General features: G+C 43.1%; 1 protein-coding gene across 1 annotated transcript; it reads left to right on the plus strand.

Moving 5' to 3' along the window:
• The first annotated feature begins 12,505 nt into the window (after positions 1 to 12,505).
• On the plus strand, positions 12,506 to 21,595 carry ARPC5 (actin related protein 2/3 complex subunit 5). Its single transcript, XM_075287131.1, has 4 exons — positions 12,506 to 12,742; positions 16,380 to 16,452; positions 16,950 to 17,126; positions 18,950 to 21,595. Exons 1-4 carry the CDS (start codon positions 12,603 to 12,605, stop codon positions 19,010 to 19,012), a joined length of 453 nt encoding a protein of 150 aa, XP_075143232.1. The 5' UTR covers positions 12,506 to 12,602; the 3' UTR covers positions 19,013 to 21,595.
• The last annotated feature ends 940 nt before the right edge of the window (positions 21,596 to 22,535 follow it).

Below are 22,535 nucleotides of genomic sequence, written 5' to 3' on the forward strand. Positions count from 1 at the left end.
AACACTGTTCGCTCATCTCTACTCATGACACTTCAACTCATGACATAACCCTATTAAAGGGATCTGTGTGATGTTCATGTTGGCCGTCTCAATAGAAATTTGGAATAAACTTTAGATCTCACAACCATAACAACAGAGGTCATGTAATACTGAGCAGTTTTTCAAGGTACATTGTGGTCTTGGCTATCCAGAAACCACAGAACACCTGAGCCCAGGCAGACTGAACTAGATGTCACCATAGTCTAATAGGACCGTATTTACAGCGTTTTACCATAGCAGAGATATAATATGGCCATGTGCCGATGTCTTTTCCTGCTTTGCCACCTAGTGGTAATAAGGCTAATATTCCAGGTTCATATTAGACGTGGTTGGAGTCTAATGGCAGTCATAAATTCTAATTTCTATGAAGAGAACTCTTATTTTTTTTCTTGTGATCTGCACACAAAATTTGCACAAATTTTTACTACCTAAAATAGATACAAAACTAAGACAACATTGACTCTGTGGCTGAATATCCAGTGACTCTAGGCTAAACAAACATATACTTTAACTTTAACCTATTGGTATATACTGTATCTCTTCTCTTTATATTATAAAATGAATTCTTGTCTGTCTGTCTGTCTTTTCTCTATGCACAACCAAACAACTGGACCGATCTTCACAAAATTGGTACAGAGATACTTCAGGTATCCAGAAAGGTTTAAAGGGGCTCTATCAGCAAAATCATGCTGATAGAGCCCCACATATGTGCGAATAGCCTTTAAAAAGGCTATTCAGGCACCACTAATGTTATATTAAACTACCCCCCAGTTTTAAAATAATACTCGAAAAAAGAATGTGATCAACTTACGCATCGTGCTCGGTGGGCGGGCATCAAGGGTCCGCCGTCTTCTTCATCCACGCCTTCTGTTCCTACGATGTCCTCGGGTCCCGTCTTCCTCCGGCGCTCGCGAACTGACATTGCTAAAAAAAATGGCCTGGGCACATGCGCAGTAGCCGTAGTAGAAGCACACTGTATGGTTACCTGGCCCCTGGAGGCGACAGCGGAGGACGGGCTGGACAGAAGTGTGGATGGTAAATTGGATATTGCAATATGTAGCAGCTGATAAAGCAAGAATTGCGGCTCTTGTATTTGACACCTGTGCTATAGGGGGTGCAGCTGTAACAGTTGCTTCCAAACCCTGGACCCTGAGCTGGCCAAAATGGTTCCTCTGCCACATAAAATATAGCCCTATTCTAAATGAGTCATGGTAGGTAAGATGTAAGATTTTGCATCGGGGTCCAGGAGTTTAAAATGATGCAAATTTTCAATAGAGGATAGAAGGATCCGCATCACTTGGGTGTATTTAAAACATAACTTTTAATCCATCAAAAAATTCTTTAAAATTACAATAGACAGCAAACCAAACAAATTAGAAAAAAAAACACATGGTGAATAGGGAGAAAAAAATGTGATTAAAAACACGTTTCGGGACTTAAATGTCCCTTACTCATAGCTAGCCCCGTGTCTGAACTACGACTACAGCTGATATATATATGAACTCCTAACCCACTACTTCTACACAGGTGTGGACCTTAATCAATTAATTGTCTAAGCCTGGCTGTTGTAATTGTTACTATTTCTTTTGTCAATAAAGTTTATTTGATACCTTTTTCTACTATTTTATTTAAAGTTTTAATTTCAAAGTTAAAGATTTACCTTTAAAAGCCATATAGACTGGACAATAAACTGCCAAATCTTAGACTATTATGGCAAGAGACACCGCATATAGATGCAGGCACGAATAGATGTCAAAAATCTTAACATAAATACCTTACTGACACTCTAACCCTCTGTTCCCCATATTTTACCACGTATAAATACAATTGATCCGAATAAACTCGACTGAATTTACCGTTTTTAACGGTATGCAAATTAGTTCTCTCTCAGTGATGGGGACGGGCCCCAGCGTTGCAAATGCGATGCGGGCGTCCCCACTGCAGCTCAAGAACACGATCCTGCGACGCCTCTATCTTCGGCTGGATCCTCCCCTTCTCTGTCGTCTTCCTCCTGCGTCATCTCCAGGAGGAAGACGGAGGCCATTTTAGGGAGGCCGCTCCTGCATTGAACTACAAGAACAAGAGCGGGCTCCCAAAAATGGCCGCCGACCGGCATGCGCAGTCGGCTCTACTAGTGTCTCACTGGCAGAGCCAACTGCCCAGGCGTCGGAGGTGACGCAGGAGGAAGACGACAGAAAAGGGGAGGATCCAGCCGAAGATAGAGACGTCGCAGGATTGATTCTCGAGCAGCAGTGGGGACGCCCCCATCGTTGCGAGAGAACTAATTTCTATACCGGTAAAAAACGGCGGAGATCACATCTAAAGGTAAGAGACGAATAGCCTTTCTAAAGGCTATTCCGACGTCTTATCCACAAAAAAAGAGGTTTTAATAGTAGAATCCCTTTAACAGTGGGAGATAGGGACAACATGCACATCCAAACTCCCGATCACGTGACAGATGTTAACCCATCCGTGCATATCACGTGACCTGAGCTTAGCCAATCCCGATCTTATTGATGCCACGTCACTGTTTGTTAGTTTTAATGAATGGGAAAAAGCATGACTGCAGAAGAAACATCATACGGCAGCTACCTGTCTGCCAAAAAAGGTATGTTCCTTAAAAAATCTTATCATAAAGACAGCTAGACTTAAAAATATATAGAAATATAGAAAATACAGAAAATATGGAACTTTAGTTCTTTTCAATCTGCAATAATCCAATAACGTGATATTATACCCATAACACAAATAGATTAACATCAGTAAACAAAAAGAGGAAAGCAACTTAGCCTAAGCCTTCAAAATTCTTCAAAATTCTAACATCAATTTCACAAGAGGTTTTGAGGCAAAACCATGGATTCTAAATTCAAGTTAGTATATCAAAGTAAGGGTGCGTTCACACGATGTAAAGTGGAGCGTGATCCGGCACGTCTACGCGTGTTAGCATTTTGCGCGCTCAAAAAGATCCCATTGGTTTCAATGGGAGTTACGAGCGTATATGCCGCGTTATTTTGCGCCCGTAATTTTGCGGCCAGATCACGCTCCACTTTACATCATGTGAACGCACCCTAAGGTCCGATTTGATATTCATACCAGATAGCTGTCTACAGCCAAACCTTATAATCCATAGTGCCTCTTTATTTAATAAGGTTTTCTTTCTGTTGCCTCTTTTTGTTTCCCGCACCGTTTTGATTCCCCAAAAACGGAGCGAATCCACTGAACCTTTGTGAACGGTTGCGAAGTGCCTGAAGCACCATCCAAAATAGTTTTTTTGCTGTCTCTGATGTGTTCTAAAATTCTGACTTTCCGAGGGCGAGTTGTGCTACCTACAGTATATAGTCCAACCTATAACATAAATATTTGATACAGTACACTATAAATTCAGAATTACAGTCCAGGGCCGATCTGTATAGAACTTTCCAATTTGTGGCAAAACTACACAGTTCACTAATGTTTTCTGTGTATTGACATGTTTTGCATTTCATCTTTCTACATTTGGAAAAGCCTATATTAATTGTTTGGGATCTGGAGTTGGGAGACAAGGGTTGCAGGAAACTTGGTGAACGTTCATTACCCAGCGTGACCCCTTTTTTAGGTACAAAATGCACTCCTGATTGGAGTATTTTTTTAGTGGCATCGTCTATCTCTAAATTTTTTTATGATCTTTTTAATATCCCCAAATTCCAAACTAAAAGGTGTAGTAAATGTCATGGAAAAATCCTCCTGATTTATGTTTCTAGTTTTAGACTCCACAAATAGACTTGTTCTATCCCTCTGATTTACCTTGGTCAAAGCTCTATTGATGTTCCAATTGGGATACCCCTCTTTCTAAGACGTTTGACTATGTCATCACTCTCCTTGGAATAATCATGGTCGATGTTACACGCCCGCTTAGCACGAACCAGGGATGCGCCGGACAGTGCTCCTAGGGTGACAACTAGATGCCTCCAGTATGTTATTACCGGAGGTGGGCTTCCTAAACAATGATATCATCACTTTTCCTGTCTCAATGGAACCCCTTAATGTCATATCGAGGAAATTAATGACAACAGAATCATGTTGGAAGGTAAATTTTAAACCAATGTTGTTGCTGTTCAAAAACACAATAAAATCTGGTATGGGCGCCACATCTCCGAACCACATTATTAGTATGTCGTCGATGTAGCGCCCATACCAGAAAATAAAATCAGAAAAATGATGCCTCTGGCTGCAGTTTTTCACCATTTTTCAGATTTTGGCACAAATGAACTTCAGCCATATTAACATGCAGTAACTATACATTACATTCACATCTGTCATACTTACTGAAACATTAATCTTATAGCTTTGCACATTGGCGATGCTTTTCATTGCAATTTTCTAGGTCCTGAACCCTAGTTGATGTACGCTATTTACAAAGACTAAAAACTGACATCCAAATGACATTTCTCATATATATCCCAGAATGCAGTGCACAAGTATTCTCTGTATGTAAATTATTAACGCACTCTGACAATAGGAGTCAGAGGGTGAGTCAGAAATGTACAATGCTACAATAATAATGACTGCAGATTTAGTCAGGAAGGTGAGGCATTATGGGACAATTAGTTTTGCAAGAACTGGAGAGATGCATTGTATCACTATGAAGGCAATGGATAGAAATCCTAAACTTGTACAATCCCTTTAGTGAATACAACGGTTAATTGCCGCTGATCACTTCAATTTGGGCAGGTACCCATCAAGGGGACAAGGCTTGCCTAAAAAATGTGAGATTAATGATCTTTGTGTCCTACTGCAGATAGGGCACAGCCGGGAGGCTCCTGCTTCAGCCAGTTGTCTTACAGGAGGAATAGTTGGGGAAACATGGCTGTGCATTTTATGATTTCATTGTCCCTTTATAAAGGTTGCCAAGGATTATGATATTGAGCTCCATTTTCTCTTCTTAGGCAGTGATGTCCATTGGTTGCATAGCCACACTGCAGCTTAGTCCCATTCAAATTAATAACGTTGCAATACCAAGCGCAGCCACTATATTGTATGGCACTACCAGCCAAACTGGTTCATACCTATAGGTGGCATTTTCCTTCTTCTGGAGGAGAGCTAGTTAGCATACCCTAACCCAGGCACACTGCCTACACCGCTGAATCTCCAGAACTACCAATACCTTAGGCTCTATTCACATCTGCGTTCGGGTTTCTGTTTGGGGAGTCCGCTTAGGGATCCCTCCGAACAGAAACGTATATGCATTAAAAAGCGGTTACCTGGTAAACCTGTAGATCCCATAGACTATAATGGGGTCCGTGTGGTTTTCACTTGGGTTCTGCACCTGCAAGCAGCACTTTTCCCTCCACATGATTTGTGCAGAAACCACACAGACCCTATTATAGTCTAAGGGGTCCTTGTGGTTTCCTTAGGTAACTGCTTTTTAATGTGTATAGATTTCCGTTTGGGAGGTCCCCAAGCGGACTCCCCGAACGGAAACCCGAAAACAGATGTGAACCGGGCCTTATACATTTTTTCATCACTTTTGATAAATGCCATATAAAAAAAATGCACAGTCATCATACAGTAAGAGAGTGGGTCTGTTTTTTCAAGTTTTGTCCAAAATATATCTTAAAATTGAAAGTTTAGATACAGTGAAGCTCTAAGTCATTTGCAACACAGATAAGGCCTATACTACTAACAGATCTACTGAATGAGACAAGATTGGTCCTTATCTATACTGACATCACATTATATTGTCTTGTGCAGAACTATATGATAAGAACATGAGGCCTGATAACTGCGTACTGTGATTACTAAGTAGTAAGATTATTGGCACAAAGCATCTGCAATCCATCTGTGTTATTATACGCTCTATATATCTGGGCTTAAATCCATCAATAGTATTTCGATAATAGTTTATATCCAAGTGTTTAGGAACTGTTCATGTGTTTAACCCCTTAATGATGGTTCAAAAGGTTTCGGACCTATATAACGAATTTTTGCGATTTTATGCACTTGGTGGTTTAAGGGCCCTCACTTTTTTCTTTTGGACTGCCAATATAATTTTCTGTGCAGCCAATGACTTTATTTAGCTACATGCACACAATAATGTGCATTTGTCCCATTCACTTGTCTCAGTGAGCCTGCAGGATGGACAGGTATGGGACTTGTGTTGGATTTTGCTTGGAGCTCACAGCCCCATACATGTGTAATGTGTATGGGGCTGATATAATGGGTTAAAGTACTACGGCTAGCACACTGACAATGCACGTTGGTGTACAGGTAGCCTTACTGTCAGTCTCTCTTAAAGGACCCCCAGCCACCCCAGGACCCTCACTCATGTGTAAATTCTCCCTAATGGCACCAAAGCTTACATATTTTGCATATGCGCCTAGAGCCCCCTCTCCAGCAACATTAAGATGCAATGCTTTAGTACTGCACCATGATGTTGGCACAAACCACCCAAGACAGAACTGTTGTCAGCACTAAGGGTACATTCACACTACTGTTAAAAAGCCATTGCTCTCATCAGTCATAGAATGGACAGTAAGAGCAATAAAGCAGCAAATGCAGACGGGCTCCGTCCCTCTGACATCTGTTCCCATTCACTCTAATGTGAAAAACATTATAAACTATATTGTGTGTGCCTATAATGGGGGCATTTACAGTATGGGGGCTGATAACAGGGTCCTTACTGTATGTGGGCCTGTGACAGGGGTCCTTACTGTATGGGGGCTGGTAACAGGGTCCTTACTGTATGTGGGCCTGTGACAGGGGTCCTTACTGTATGGGGGCTGGTAACAGGGTCCTTACTGTATGTGGGCCTCTGACGGGGTCCTTACTGTATATGGGCCTCTGATGGGGTCCTTACTGTACGGGGGCTGATAACAGGCTCCTTACTGTATGTGGGCCTGTGACAGGGGTCCTTACTGTATGGAGGCATGGAACGGAAGCACTTACTTATGGGGGTCTGTAATGAGGCAAGCATATTGCATAGGGTCAATGAAGGAGACAATATATCGTATGGGGTGAATGAAGGGGCAATAAAAAGGGTTGTGAAGGGGACAGGGGACCCCAGTAAATAGCTTGCAAGTGTGTTGAATTTCAACATGTCCCCAATCCTCTGTTCTCAGGGGAGACAAGCTGCCACCAAAGGCATCTGATAATGGCTTACTCCCCTTTTCCCTCTTTACCAATCTGCAAACATACTTTACCTATTACTGTATTTCAACTATGGGATGATAAACTTGCTGAAAGGTATACAGTTGTTTTTATTAGAAGCCTATGGTTTGGTCTGCACAAGACAGTCGCAGGGGGTTTGCGGCCATGGACTCGCTGGAGGCTAACCTGCTGTGATCTACAGTCACATCAAAGTAGATGAGATTTCGCCAAATCTCACCCGCATGCTATAAGAAAACCCACAGTGCAAATGTCAGTTCATCCTTTGGGTTTTCTTTGAGCCTTTCAACCTTTGCAATGCCAAGGCTGAGAGAAGAGGGGTGACCACTGAAAGAGGGTGATTTTATAGCCCCCCTTGAGTGGAGAGTAAATGTGCATGGGCAGACACGAATGCCCTTGTGGCGGCCTAAGTTATCAAATACCATATAAAAGAGAAAAGGAAGAATCAGAATGCATATAGATCATATAGATCAGTAGGAGGCAATGGAAGGAATGCTCAGCAGGGAAATATCCTCTTAACCTATCCATAATCAGGGCAATATGAGCTCAGGACGGTAATAAAAGCTTATCCTGATGACATTAATATTGATTCTATATGGTAAAGATCTCTTAAAAAAGCAAGATAATAGGGTTACCCGTATTTGCCTGGGTTCAATGCAGTTTTTTTAATAACAAAATCTGGAGATTAATTTAATATTGCCATGAAATCACATTAAATCTGTATTTGATCTGCAGAACAAAAGAGTTGCCATATGTCTGATGTCATGTGTGCTCCATCCTTCTGCTGAACCCTTCAGAGATCATCTGGTTCTTGTTCTCAACGCTCCACCATAAATCAGTGTATTTCCACTCACATAATCCTTCTGTTACGACATTGCGAGTAACCGGTCACAGGACATCAGGCGAGGATTTCGACTTTTGTTTGATGCCATTTGTGATGACACAAAGAGAAGTCTTTAAAGTGGTTGTCTAGGATTTGGAGCAACCTCAGGGGCGGCCGAGGTGGGTGTAAAACAAAAAAGACTTTCCTATCCCCAGCGCTCTGTTGCCCGACCCCGGTCCTCACGTGCAAGGTTTTGCCCCATAGGAAACCAAGAGTTTTTCGGCTTCCAGCGCGTTGAATCCCAATACATGAGGGAAAGGGGACTGAAAACAGGATAGGTCAGTCTTTTTCTTTTGTACTTTATACCCACCCTGGCCGCCCCTGCGACTGTTCCAAATTCTAAACAACCCCTTTATTGTACATATGGTCGCGCATGATGTGGATCAAACTATCTGGAGCATACAGTTTGTTCAGTCATATCAGAGGTGTAACTTCTCCTGGGCCCCAATGCAGAGTCGAAAACAGGACCCATAACCTACCATCTACCACTTATAATACAGATGCCCTCTTAGGTGGTAAAGAGTTCCCTTAGGCAAAAGGGTGTAAATACAAGTGCTAACCCTGCACCCCCCAATAGCTACTTTTCTGCTTTAAATTATTGAAAATTACAATGTTTTATGGAAATGGTATTTAAAGGGGAACTCCACATGAATATATCCTCTTACGAGTTAGACAATATAGGAAGCTGACAGTCAGAGGGGAAGAATCTGCACCTGCGCACTGAGTCCAGCTGCAGTTGTTACAATTATTAGTATTGTATAAGACCCCAGACCTTCAGACCCCAGAGTATAATAAGCAGAGGCACAGGAGAGGTGAACGAATCTAAAAAACAATGTTACTCACCTTCCCTGGACTCAGGCGCAGCTCTCTGTTCTCTTCTGCCTGATAGGGCCACAGGGGTTAAGTTGGCATCATGACGCATAATAACACCGACGTGACCCTTGAGATCCCATCAGTGGTCTCTGATGTCAGATCAGTGTGGGACATTATATTGTGTGGAGGGGCCACTATAGATTATTATACTGTGTGCAGGGCCCAGTGTGGGACATTATATTGTGTGCAGGGGCCACTATAGATTATTATACTGTGTGCAGGGCCCAGTGTGGGACATTATATTGTGTGGAGGCGCCACTATAGATTACTATACTGTGTGCAGGGCCCAGTGTGGGACATTATATTATCTGCATGGCACTACAAGTAACGAATCTTTGATTTTTTAATAAAAATTGGTACATCGTACCAAAGAATTTGACTACCCCTGGATCTCTACTGTTTCTGGCTGACCATCGTTGTCTGATATTTATGATGGAGTTGGGCTGTACCTATATAGAGGAGGTTGGTGGTTTGGTGTGAAAAAGTTCTAAACCTCAGGTTTGTGACATTTTAATCGCCAACTGTGACAAAAACTGTTGCACCCTGTGTTTTTACACTACCCTCGCCACTAGGAGGTGTGGTGCGGGTGTGCTGGGGACCAGGCCAGTGGCACTCACTAAATTAGATGCCTGAAGTCTATACCAGAAGCAAGGCTTGGTGGAGGGTGCGCCTGATTTATGAGAAGGCTTGCGCCTCATCATTAATGGAATATATATGAAGATATCAAGACGAACGTTGAAAATGCCAGTCTTCATAGATCTGCCCTATTGACTGGTCAGGGCAGGCTTATTTCCCAGGGCTGGAGAAAGAGAGGGGCATCATTATCACCTCCTGTGCAAAGCAGGAAGACCCCGAGTTCAGCTAAGGCCCCACGTTGCAGAAACGCAGCTTTTTTTGTTGCAGATTTTATTGTGGTTTTGTGAGCCAACGCCAATAATGGCTACAAAAGGAATGAGAAATATATAGGAAGTTCTTATACTTCTACTTTCTACTCAGTCCACTCCTGGCTTTGGATCAAAAGTCTGCAAGAAAATCTGCAACAAAAAAACAGCTTTTCCGCAACATTGGGCCTCAGCCTTACTCACATATAAGCCTGGGGACTGTTGGAGCAGCTCTTCTCCCCTATGTCCCCTCCATGCTCCAGCCCTCCAGTACCCTGCACCTCTTTCCCCAGTCCTGTGCCCCTCTGAAGGAAGACACTACTACAGCTGTTTGTGTCCTCATCTCCCACCGTCTTCTGCCACAAACTTCTGTTTTTTCCATCCTTCTCCAAACCAAGGAAGGGAGGAAATTAGATAACGCATAGACATCCCTAGACTGAAAATACCCGCCATCAGAGACACTGGGAAAAATAAAAATACAGATCAGGCAGAGGGTTTATACAGTATATACATCAAGTGGGGGCAACTAATGGGGGGGGGGCATTATACTTTGGGGGCAACTGGAAGGGAATATTAAAGGGGCTCTATCAGCAAAATAATGCCGTATGAGCCCCACATAAGCAGGAAGGCACCGCTAGTGGTATTTTAAAAGCCCCCCCCCCCTGTTTTAAGCTAAAACCGTAAAAACATATATGCAAATTATACTTACTGTGCACAGTGGGCGGTTTGTGCACTGGTGGACGTCATCTTCGGTCCCGCCTTCCTCTGGTGTCTTCTTTCAGCGACGTCCTCCTTCCACGCCTTCATCTTTCTTCCTTCATCTGCTACTTTGCACGCTCCGACGCCATTTTTGTAATGGAAGTTCACGACCGCTTACGTAGTTCTAAGGGGAACTGAGCATGCTCGGTTCCCGTTAGAACTATGACAAAAATGGTGCACGTGCGGGATTTAAACACAACCCGCCGAAGAAAAGAAGATGAAGGCGTGGAAGGAGGACGTCGCTGGAAGAAGACACCAGAGGAAGAAAGGACACAGATGACGTCCACCAGTGCACGAACCGTCCACTGTGCACGGTAAGTATAATTTGCATATATGTTTTTACGGTCTTAGTTTAAAACGGGGTGGGGGGTTTAAAATACCATTAGCGGTGCCTGAATAGCCTTTTTAAAGGCTATTCAGGCATATGTGGGGCTCATATGGCATAATTTTGCTGATAGAGCCCCTTTAAACTCTGGGGGCATCTGGTGTGGGGGATAATAAACTGTGCGGTAGCTGAAGGGGGAAATAAAATGAAGGGAGGGGATATTAAAATGGGGCAACTTTAGGGGGAAATTATACCGTGGGGGAAGCTGGAGGACATTAAATTGGGGGGTACACTATACACATTCACTATAGGCATAACACACCCTGCCTGACCTCTAAGACCGCATCACGTTGGAAGTGCGCAGCATCTCACCAGAGATGTTACACGCAAGCATTGAGCACGCTCTGCATAGGATGACCATGCTCACCATGCATGATGGCGGCCACATTGAACAGTCATGCTAGTCGGTGGTCCAAATGGGAAATCCCCAAGTATCGACAGACGGGTTTTGCGCTGCGCGCACACTGTATAGCACCACATTATCCCCTGGTGGGGAGTTTTCGTATAATTTTTTTTTATTATTTTTTTTTTTTCATGCCGTCCGTTTCCCCATGCCTTGATTAGCACACATACAAATTTTTGGGCAATTCCATCCATTGGGTCAGCCTGCACACGACTCCAAACACCTGAGGTTATTTTATGGCCACCCTGTATATGTGTAATGTGTATGATGTGTTATGTATATAGTGTATGTGCAATGTATATAGTGAATGTATATGTGTATGGTGTGTTATGTATATAGTGTATGTGCCATGTATATAGTGAATGTATATGTGTATGGTGTATTATGTATATAGTGTATGTGCAATGTGTATGGTGTGTTATGTATATAGTGTATGTGCCATGTATATAGTGTATGTATATGTGTATGGTGTGTTATGTATATAGTGTATGTGCTATGTATATAGTGTATGTATATGTGCAATGTGTATGGTGTGTTATGTATATAGTGTATGTGCAATGTATATAGTGAATGTATATGTGCAATGTGTATGGTGTGTTATGTATATAGTGTATGTGCAATGTATATAGTGAATGTATATGTGTATGGTGTGTTATGTATATAGTGTATGTGCAATGTATATAGTGAATGTATATGTGCAATGTGTATGGTGTGTTATGTATATAGTGTATGTGCCATGTATATAGTGAATGTATATGTGTATGGTGTGTTATGTATATAGTGTATGTGCAATGTATATAGTGAATGTATATGTGCAATGTGTATGGTGTGTTATGTATATAGTGTATGTGCAATGTATATAGTGAATGTACAGTACATAACACATCATACACATTACACATATACATTCACTATATACATTACACACACATTACATACATGACATACATTCTGAACAATATCACACATTACATGTTCATGTCACAGACTCTTGATTCCTGCACATACATAGTCATACATGTTGGAGCACATCACGTCACCCCAGCCCTGCCCGCTGACGGCCTCCTTCTCCTCCTCCTCCTCCCCCCTCCCCGTGCGGCCGCTGTCAGCACTACACACAGTCCCAGTCAGTACAGGAAGCCGGCGGTCAGAGCGGAAGCCGCTGCGCCTGCGCACTGAGCCCGGCCGCTCCCTGCCTATTGCTGCTGCTGCTGCTGCCCGGCTCTCCGGTACAGGATGGCGAAGAATACGGTGCCCGCCCGCTTCCGTAACGTGGATGTGGACGAGTATGATGAGAACAAGTTCGTGGATGAGGAGGAGGCAGGAGAAGGACAGCAAGGACCGGACGAGGGAGAAGTGGACGGCGCCATCCGGGGATATCCTTCTGTGTATACCTGTGTGTCTAGGTGTGTGCAGGTATATGTGTGCCCTGCTATATACACACACTAGCATTGTGTCAGTGCACGGTATAAAGGACTACACATCTGTATACAGCACTGACTCATGTACAGATGCACGGTGCTGAGTTTTATGCCGGATGTAGCAGAGCTGAGTTTGTCATTTACCACCACTTGTATTATTTTACTTGCAGAAAATTCTGATACAAAGAAGCTACATGACTTACTCAGCTCTGCTACATTTGTATATATAGTGGATTGTATAGGAAGTCTTATTATAGGGGTCTTCTGCTCTGTGTCCTCCACATTGCACTTATATGGATAATATGTAGACTGTGCAAAGAGGAACCTGCGTGTCACTACTCCGCGCAGGGGGAGCACTGCTACTTCTGCTTCTATTTCTTCATATCCTGTCATTGTACAAGGTAGGGGCGGCCGTCACCCTTCAAATCTGACAAACCTAGCAATTATATTAAGGATAGATCTTTGATCGCTATACCTATACCTATATCCTCTGATATATAGGGTGCTGTAGGCAGAACGTCACTAGATATGGGTTAATATAATGAATGGGGTTGTCTCTGATTGTAAGAAATCATGGCCATAGGTTACTGCCACTTACCCTAAAGGATTATATATATATATATATATATATATATATACACATATATATATATATACACACACTCTTATATTGCCATTTATCTCTCCCTACCTTTGTAGATAGATACAGTGATCTGCGGATACAGCAGTGCTGAGTTTCGGGATGGATGTAGTAGAGTTGGATTTGTCACTTAGCAGTACCTATATTATCAGGACATGTTTTTTTCAGTGCATGTTGCACTCACGACAGCAGGTAGTGGATACAGGCACGGAATTACAAATTCGACTCATTCGACAAATTCGCTGTATTTGCATTGTCAAGTTGCATCCGCACAAGTAATCTGGATGCAGACGCTCAGTAGCTTTGCAGACTTGACAGATGCCTGAATGTCTTTCTTTTCAGTGCAATTTCAATAGAAATCTGGTACATTTGGATTGAAATGTCCCAGGTTTTGTTTGCTGTCAGTGAATGGAAATATTTATTACAAGCAGAGGCTAAAATCCCCAAACCCAATATATCTCTCCTGCACTCTCATTGAAATAAAAATTGGTGCACAGGCTGACTGGCGACTGCTCCATTTAGATTTGGGGACAGAACACCCCTTATTTCCCTGATTGGTGGAGTGCAAGTGGTCAGACCCTCATTGGTCTGCATGTTATGCCCTACCCTATGGATAGAGCAAACCTTGCTCAGATGAGAAGACCCCTTTAAACAGAGGATTGCATACAGTTGTAGCAAAGTCTCAGCTATGTATAGGATTAGGTCTGTACAGGTCTCTTGATGTGAGCAAAAATCTTCCCAATCTATAGGGGGCATGGGAATGTTCTGGAATGGGCATACTTGTATGGAACCTACAATAATGATTTCCAACTTTTTGCTCCTCCGGTTTTGTTGGATAACTACAACTCCCAAACTGCGGTTGGAGTTGTAATTTTGCAAAAATGGAAAGTCACAGGTTGGGGAACACTTGAGCTACAGGATCTATATAAATATGCCCCCCCTTACAGGTCATATGTCTTACATCTCTGTGTAGATCATAGGTCCAACGTATTTAGCATGTTGAGTTCTCATGTGCAGGCGCCCCCTACTGATTACTCATACAACTGACTGACCAGCAGATATAGAGGGGCCGATCACTGATGATGGAACCAGGTAGGGATTATTTATCTATGACTTGTATGTGTTATCCCTTTAAATATTGTATCACCTTGATCAGGATTGCTAGTAGCTTTCCAGGCGGTGTACAGATTGAGTGCTGTGACCTTTACGCTGCACCAGGAGTGTCTGGCGCTGCGCTGTATACACACCTGGGTTACTACGCCTCTTGCTGCGTGTTATCAGTAAGTACACAGCGTACAGGCTGCTGCTGGAGTGACACATGCTGGGTCTTGCTTGCCATTGAGGAATGCAGGAAGTGAAGACACAGGGAAGAAGATAACACAGGGCACGTTTGGCGCTCGTTTGGCTAAAGTGAATGTCTTCTAACATGATGGGTAAATCTGAGTGGCCACATTTGGGGGATAGTAATAACCCATCTATGTCAGTTTCCTGGTGTAGTTGACTGTAAATGTAGCACATCTTTGGCACGCAACCCTTTCTTGCACCATAGATGCACCACGTCATTCCTTCTGGCGTTTGCCACTTTCTTACAAAAAGGCTGGCTCAAATCTAGTGTGTGCTATATAGGATATACGCCAGTTCCTGACTGCCATAGATTTCAATTCTTCTGTATGGGAGTGCGCCTAAAACGTTACGTTACCAATGCCTCTTAATAATTCAGGTGCAGTTAGGGATCAAAACCTATAGAATGCCAGTCTTAATACATTCCTCCCAGTATTCTTTATCAGGTGGTCAACCTCCTTCTAAAGCCCTTGGCCAGTAGCCATTCCTCCGGACTTTACCATACACATGCATCCCCGGCTGGCTTTGTTTTCAGCTTATCTTCTTTGGAAAAACGGCTCACACAAGGTTTACTCCATTCGCCTTTTTGGTTCAGTATTCCCCAACTTGTGACCCTCTATATGTTGCAAAACTACAAGTGTCAGGGCAGGGTGGGTATTACAGCTTAACCACAGGTTGGGGACACTAGTTTAGCTAGTATGAGTCCTTCAAGGCATCTAGTCCCTCCTAGATGCCCTCTTCAAAGTGACAAGATGTTCGCCCTGTGCCTTGTATCCTCCTCCTCAGGTATTGCCGGTATATATCTCAGATCCTTATTATTAGGAGACGTCTTGCTGAATATCAGATACATAATTTATGATATCTGCTGATATTATAGCTATTAGAGCTAATGATGACTCTGCCGCTATATTCAGGCTGTGGATATTGATCCGTAGTAACTTGGGTATAAGCCAAGCCATCAGAGTGACTGTCCATTAAAGGCTATTTAGCTAAGGCTTACACTCCTTAAAGGGGTTCTCTAGGGGAGGGGGTGATATAAATAGACCTGAAATATTAGTCTGTAGATGTGCTGTGATTCCCTAATGTACATTGATTGTTTTAGAGCTTTTTGAAAGCAGGACTCGCTTTTGGCCCAAAATGTTGCTCTACTGTGCTTAGCCCCATTCAGGACTGCAGCGCCACTCGGCCAGGATAACAGTAAATTATCGGAAGAGTTTGTACTTTGAGACCTAGCAGACTATAGTAAAGCCAACCCCCATAGCACAGGTAACTATCTGTGAACATGGGAGCGGAGGGAGGAGATGGAGTAATTTGTTGGGCTGGGGGGCTGGTTACACTCAAGTGACCCAAGGTTGGAACGAGCCCGGGAAAACGCCTAAAAACCCCCTGTAAAAAGATTCCCTAGACATCCCCTTTAACCTTCTCTTTTTTTGGACCTTCTTTCTTCTATGGACCTTGAAATTGGGGTCTGTATAAGGAAATTTGGTTGTGTTTAATCCTTAGCCATTTCTGCTATTTGTATAAATCCTTAAAGAAGAAGTCTGTTACTAGAATGGTACGTTGCGTGAAAACATGTTCTCCTATTATATGACTTCCTTAACTGCTAAGCACAGGGAACATGATGGGCGCTCTACAGGCCGCTCTGAAGAATCCACCGCTCAACACAAAGAATCAGTCGGCTAAGGTAAGTTCACAAGCAGCTTTGGAAGACAAGGAGGCTTCCCATGAAACAACTAAATGTAACATAAGAGTTGCGTTGGGGTATTATCTTTCGAACCCAGCTTCTCCAAGATTATTCCCCTGCCCAAAATTTTATACAATCCCAGAAACACTGTAGAGGTAAGATCAAATATGGCGGAAAAAAACGTTGCTGAAAAGTGTTTCCACAATGTGGAACTAGGTTTAATGGGGTATTATTGGTTTTGTCATGCCTGCTTGTATAGAGAGCAGTCCCAATAATAACAATATATGGGAGCACAGATGAGTGTATTTGTATTCCACTTCTCTGCCCTGTTGGAAAATCCAGGCATGAAAGTTTGCCCATCTGGATGCCAGCTGGAGATGTCTGGGACCAAGAGTAGAGAGATTCACCCATGTTCTGTAGACTGTTATCTTCAGGGACTTACAGACAGTTGGGTAGACTGGCTCCTAGGTGTTTTCTCATTCTTCTTCGTATCCTAGGATCGAGCAGAGTGTCTGGTGATGAAAGTCCTGGTCTCCTTCAAAGCCAACGAGATAGAGAAGGCCGTTCAGTCCCTGGATAAGAACGGTGTTGACCTGTTAATGAAATACATCTACAAAGGCTTCGAGTGCCCGTCTGACAATAGCAGTGCTGTTCTACTGCAATGGCATGAGAAGGTGAGTGCAAATCTACACTTAAAATATGGAATGGCAAATACACTGACTTGAGGAACATACATACCACCAAAGGGGTTTACCCAAAGCTCAAACATGATGTAAACAGAAAGACCCCCATGGTAAGGGTCAATTGTATGGTGGCATTAGGATGAGGTTTTATGTGCTTTGCCATCATTCATTCTTAAATGAAGCTGGTCCAGCATTTTTGGAGGGTTCGGCCAGCGTTTACCTAATATGTATGCAAGTCCTTAGACTTTAGAGCTCTTTAGATTTCAGATGAGAGTTTGGAGGCCCATATAGACATCTAAGGCTGGGTTCACATCTACGCAGATCTGTCAAAAGTCATCAGATGAAAAGTCCTGCATGCTTGACTTTTATGTCTTCCGTTAAAAAGAACAGACACCCGATGGACCCCGTTGTAGTCATTGGGGTGACTCGGGCTCTATAGGTGCCCGCTATTCTAGTGGTCCATTTGTTTGTTGTTTGGGTAAATACCAGAAGAAAAGACACCTGGCACCAGTGTGAACCTAGCATAATGTATATGGTCAGCTTAAGAAGCTGCCAGGTATCTCTGATGTCATGTGCCTTAACAGGGAGAGGGAAGAAAGCTTTTGCCAGAGGTGTCTCACCTCCCTAAGAGCAACAGGATTGGGTATGTTGACTCTCAAAAGAGCGATGATGTTTTCCCATTTGTTGTTGGGGAATGTCCAGTCCTGCCAGATCGATGGATTGGCCCATTATTAACCCCTTCCCACCACAAGCATTTTTCTATTTTAGTTTTTGACTTTCCTACCTTCCAAAAGCCATCATTTTTTTCTTTTTAATTTCTGTTTACAGAGCCGTATGAGGGTTTAATGTTTGCAGGACAAATTGTACTTTGTAATTTTTCTTTTTTGTCCTCTGTAATTTTAGAACACTAGGGGGTCTGATCTCTAAGACCCCATTCACATCTGCGTTCAGGTTTTCATACGGGTAAAAAAAAAAGCAGTTACCCTGGAAACCTGTGGACCCCATAGACTAAATGGGGTCTGTGCGGTTTTCTTAGGTAACCGCTTTTTAATGCGTATAGGTTTCCATTCGGGGGTCTTCAAGCGGACAACCTGAACGGAATCCTGAACGCAGATGTCAAATTGGCCTTATGCAATGCAATAGGCTTCGAGTTGTCAAGTAACTGGATCCATCCGGGCACTGCTGCCGCTGCTGTATAATGACCTGCCATATTTAAATACTCAACGTCTGCCATACCATTACGACGGACGTCTGGAAATAGTTAATCTGATACGTATAGTGGATGTGAGCAATCTGATAGTAAGCTCTATATGTATACGACATCCTTGCCTCCGCCTTGATAACACCCTTAACCTGTATGTTTATTTTCATGCTTTCAGTATTACACTGGCACCATTTTAGATTTAGATTATCCCATTGGGGTCTGCGGTTTTCATATTGAAACCAGTGGAGGTAAAAGTCTTCTGTGCAGGACTTTTCTCTCCGACAATCTTTGTAATCTTAGCCTTACAGAGTATATATCCCACTAGAAACTAGCTGTTTCCAAATATTTCAATGCTTCAGCTGATGAAATCTGAAGATCCAGGTGCCCAAGGGGCCCATCTATAATTTCCATTGTCACAATATATACGTTACAAACAAAACTGGATCAAACCGAATGCAAAACTCAGTGTGAACTGGCCCATTGTTGGTTTGCTGTTCCACTTATTGCCCTATTTACATGGTCTTTAGGGCTTTATTTCACGCAACTTAACATTGCTTAACGGAAATGTCTGTGTCCTCTCTCTGAATCTGTCTATTTGTCTCCTTCACAGGCTTTGGCAGTAGGTGGCGTGGGCTCTATAGTCCGGGTACTGACTGCCAGGAAGACCGTTTGAATGTTCAGCAGGTTGGAATAGATGGAAGAAACTGGTGCCAAGACCAAAACTCCAAGCTGCAGCCTTGCTGTAGCCGCCCATCCATTACTTTGTTGTTGCCCACATTTCTATTCTCCTTTTTCTTCAGCTTTCATTTTTTTTTATACCGTTTTGAAGTCCGCAGAACATGTGAGAGTGTGCTGTGAGTGCAGTGCTCTGTTGACATGAGTGTTAAATTATCCACGTCCCCTGCCCTCCTTGAGCTGGGCTCTGTTGACTAGCCATCACCTTTTCCCATTTCTACAGGATGCAGTCTTCTCTGCTCCAAGTCAAATTGTATCGCGCCTTATAACCTCATTTTTTGTCAGGGCTAATCCTCACAGCATGGCTCCTGAAGCCGGCTGAACCCCTACCCTTCATTCCTGCTGCTGCCACACCTTCCACACCATTAGGACGATTCTCTCAGGAGTGGCGTTTTTGCAATCTAAGGCTTTTATATCATGGAACAGTGTCCAGAGACCGATCTGGGCTCAGTCGGCGCTCATGCCGGCAGGGTCTGGATTTTGTTACCATTAACTCCCTCAGGTCCTAGGTGTATAAAGGGATAAATTATATAGTAAAACGATTCGCTCTGCTGCTGTGGCTCCTTGGGTTCCTTTCCTAGACCAACAAATGTGGGGTCTGCAGAATGGCCTTACCCTTCGCCGGCCCATAGCAGGCATGCTAATTTTGTTGGCAGAATTAAAAAGAACATTTCCTGTCCTCAAAGATGTATAGTTTTATATACCGCTAGAAAGCCAGTGCACTTTAAGAATTGAAAGCTGAGTTCTGATCGATTGCTATGGGCAACAAAGACTGTCTTAAAGGGGTTGTCTGGGAAGTTTGATTCGCTTGCCTGATCCGGTGGATGATGATGATGTTGATGGACCCTAAGGGTTCTGGCCTCATCCTGACCCTTGGGTCTCGTGATTGGAAACAGCGCTTCGCTCCCCGAATTGCTCCTTTCCTTCCTCACCCTATCTTACAAGTAATTGATTACATGTACCATGGGGGTTGGCTGACTATAGTAAAACCGGCCACCATAGCACACTATGAGATCGGCTAATGAAGGAGGGGGTGGAGCGACCCAGGTATTGGAGTGCTGCTTACGATCATGTGACCGAGGGGTTGTAACTAGGCCGAGATCCCTGGATCCATCATCATCATCGGCCAGATCAAGTAAGTCCAATTAAACTCCTGGACTAATATCTAGAGATTTGATAAATAGTGCATTGGAGACAATGGAGACTTTCTCACTGTTAGTGCAAAAAAAAAAAAATGGTGTCGTTGCCCGTAATAACCAGTCAGATTGCCACTTTCATTTTCAGAAAGGCCTATGAAAAATGAGAGCTGGATTCTGATTGGTTACTATGAGCAACAGCTCCATTTTTCCTTTGCACCAGACTTCAGAAGCCTTCTTTATGATGAGCTAATCCTCATTCATGATGTTTCTGCCGACAAAATGGCCGCTCGCGTTATATGTTGGCGAGCGGTACGCTTTACTGCAACAGTGCTTAGAAATTTGCTTCTGCACCTATCTTTCGATACGGTTATAGCCTAGATCAAACTCCAATGGGGGTCTGAAGATGACTTGCATTGACTGTCAGTATTGAGTCCACGCAAGCTTTCTGTGAAACCATAACGTAATGGACGTATACCAGTGGCCCTCATGGGTTCCCTAAGCCAACCTTCAGGGATATCAGGCATGGTTGGAATGATGAGCCTTTTTATAAAAAGGTTGTGGCATTTTATTTCCTGGCCGTGCCCATAAATACGACCGCCCTGTAACTGTGCCAGGTAGCTGAGTAATAGCTGGATTTGGGAAACGGGCCTTTAAGTCTAACTTCAGGAAGGCAGCTCTCTATAGTATTGTTATATGTCATTTTTTTTCCCCATTTTTTTTATTACATGTAAACAAATCCGAATTTAACCAGACACATAAAAATTTAGTAAAGTACCATCGACTAAAGGGCTAGGCTTTGTCATTCCAGCTGCTGGTTGCTGCCATGGACCATAATACTCATTCAACCAGATATCGCTTGTAATACTCAATAACCGGCTCAGTGGTGGGTCAGCTGGAGTGCCAAAAGTTATAGATCCCCTGCAGCTTCCTGCAAAAAGGATTCCATACAAACAGCTGTGCATTGTACAAAGAAACCCTCACATGTTGGTGTTTTTTGACAATCTGAAAGTACCCAAGGGCAGAGTTGGCATTATGGTCTCTGCCTCTCTCTGACAGGCTCATGGTTGAAAGGCTGGATGACTGATGCTGGCACAGGGGTCCATGCAGTCCTCCTGGGTGTTTCCGATCCCACTGTCTCTGCAGAGCAGACGATACGATGGGACTTGCCCAGTAATCTCATGGATCGGCAGATACCTACCAAGCTAGAAAGCACCTTACAACCACATACCCAACAAGGGTTTGAAGCCTTAATCCAATATTTGCTAGAGGGGCCTTTTAATGTTGACACTTGCATTGAAGGACCTGAAGCACTGACGTAATTAATCTTTGCTATGTTTTTTTTTTTTTTTTTTTTTTACAAATTAAATATTGATTTGGATTAATTGTGTTTGTGTGATTTTTTTTTGATTTTTTTTTTGTTTATTGAATATGCTTGCTCAAAGATTAGATAAATGTGTATCGATACAATTGCAATAGAATGGACTATATTCCTTTGCCCAAATCATCCTCCAGTTTTATGGCTGTCACATATGAGCGTCCATATGAGTTGACATCGGCATGAATGTTTCTTTTATGCGAATTCAGTCCTGGCCTTGTAATATTGGTGCAGCATGGAGTGGGGGTGTAATATTGGGCAGCCCATCCGGTCACTCTGCACAATGATATAATAGCACAGAAATGATGTAAGCAAAAAGGAAGAATGACATCACAGCATAGGAAAAAAAGAGTGAGGTCACAGGACAAGAATAATGGGGAAAAAAAGGTGCCATGGAAGAAGCATAACAAGTGACTATAGGGCTTAATAATACAACATAGAATGGGGTTCTGGTTAGTTTTCCATCCCTCGTATCAATAATTGTACCTTATCTCAGTATAGACATTGCCCTCCCTAGGTATTAGGCCCATAGCAGCTGCTATACATCCTCCACTAGTAGCTACAGTCAAGACTACACAGCCGTAATGTAAGTCCGCTATTCAGGGTTTTCAATTGCGGACACATTATATTCAGTGCGGCCTCTTACACACCGGATATTTTATTAGTGGTGTACCGGGCCTCCGCACTGAATAGAGCAGGTCTGTAATGGCCGTGAATTCACGGCACTGCACGGACTCGCCCATAGTACTCTAGGACACTGGTGTCTCCGGTGTCTATGTTGCTGATCAGCAACTATTTGACCGTAAAATCAATACAGTCGTGTAAGACCAGCCTAAGGCTAACCATATATATGACAAAAAAGGGCAAAGAGTCTGTTCAAGTCAGATGATGATCGGCCAAAAGTGACTGATCACACCAAACATTGATATTTTTTTCTGATATCCAGC

The sequence above is a fragment of the Leptodactylus fuscus genome, chromosome 9 (genome assembly GCF_031893055.1).
Source record: "Leptodactylus fuscus isolate aLepFus1 chromosome 9, aLepFus1.hap2, whole genome shotgun sequence".
Taxonomy (NCBI): domain Eukaryota; kingdom Metazoa; phylum Chordata; class Amphibia; order Anura; family Leptodactylidae; genus Leptodactylus; species Leptodactylus fuscus.

Excerpts from the sequence above, each read along its gene's own strand:
- ARPC5 (XM_075287131.1), top strand. The coding sequence starts at position 12,603 with ATGGCGAAGAATACGGTGCCCGCCCGCTTCCGTAACGTGGATGTGGAC. Across the intron at positions 12,743-16,379 it reads GTGGACGGCGCCATCCGGGG|AGGGAACATGATGGGCGCTC; the intron begins ATATCCTTCTGT and ends ACTGCTAAGCAC. Across the intron at positions 16,453-16,949 it reads CAAAGAATCAGTCGGCTAAG|GATCGAGCAGAGTGTCTGGT; the intron begins GTAAGTTCACAA and ends TTCGTATCCTAG.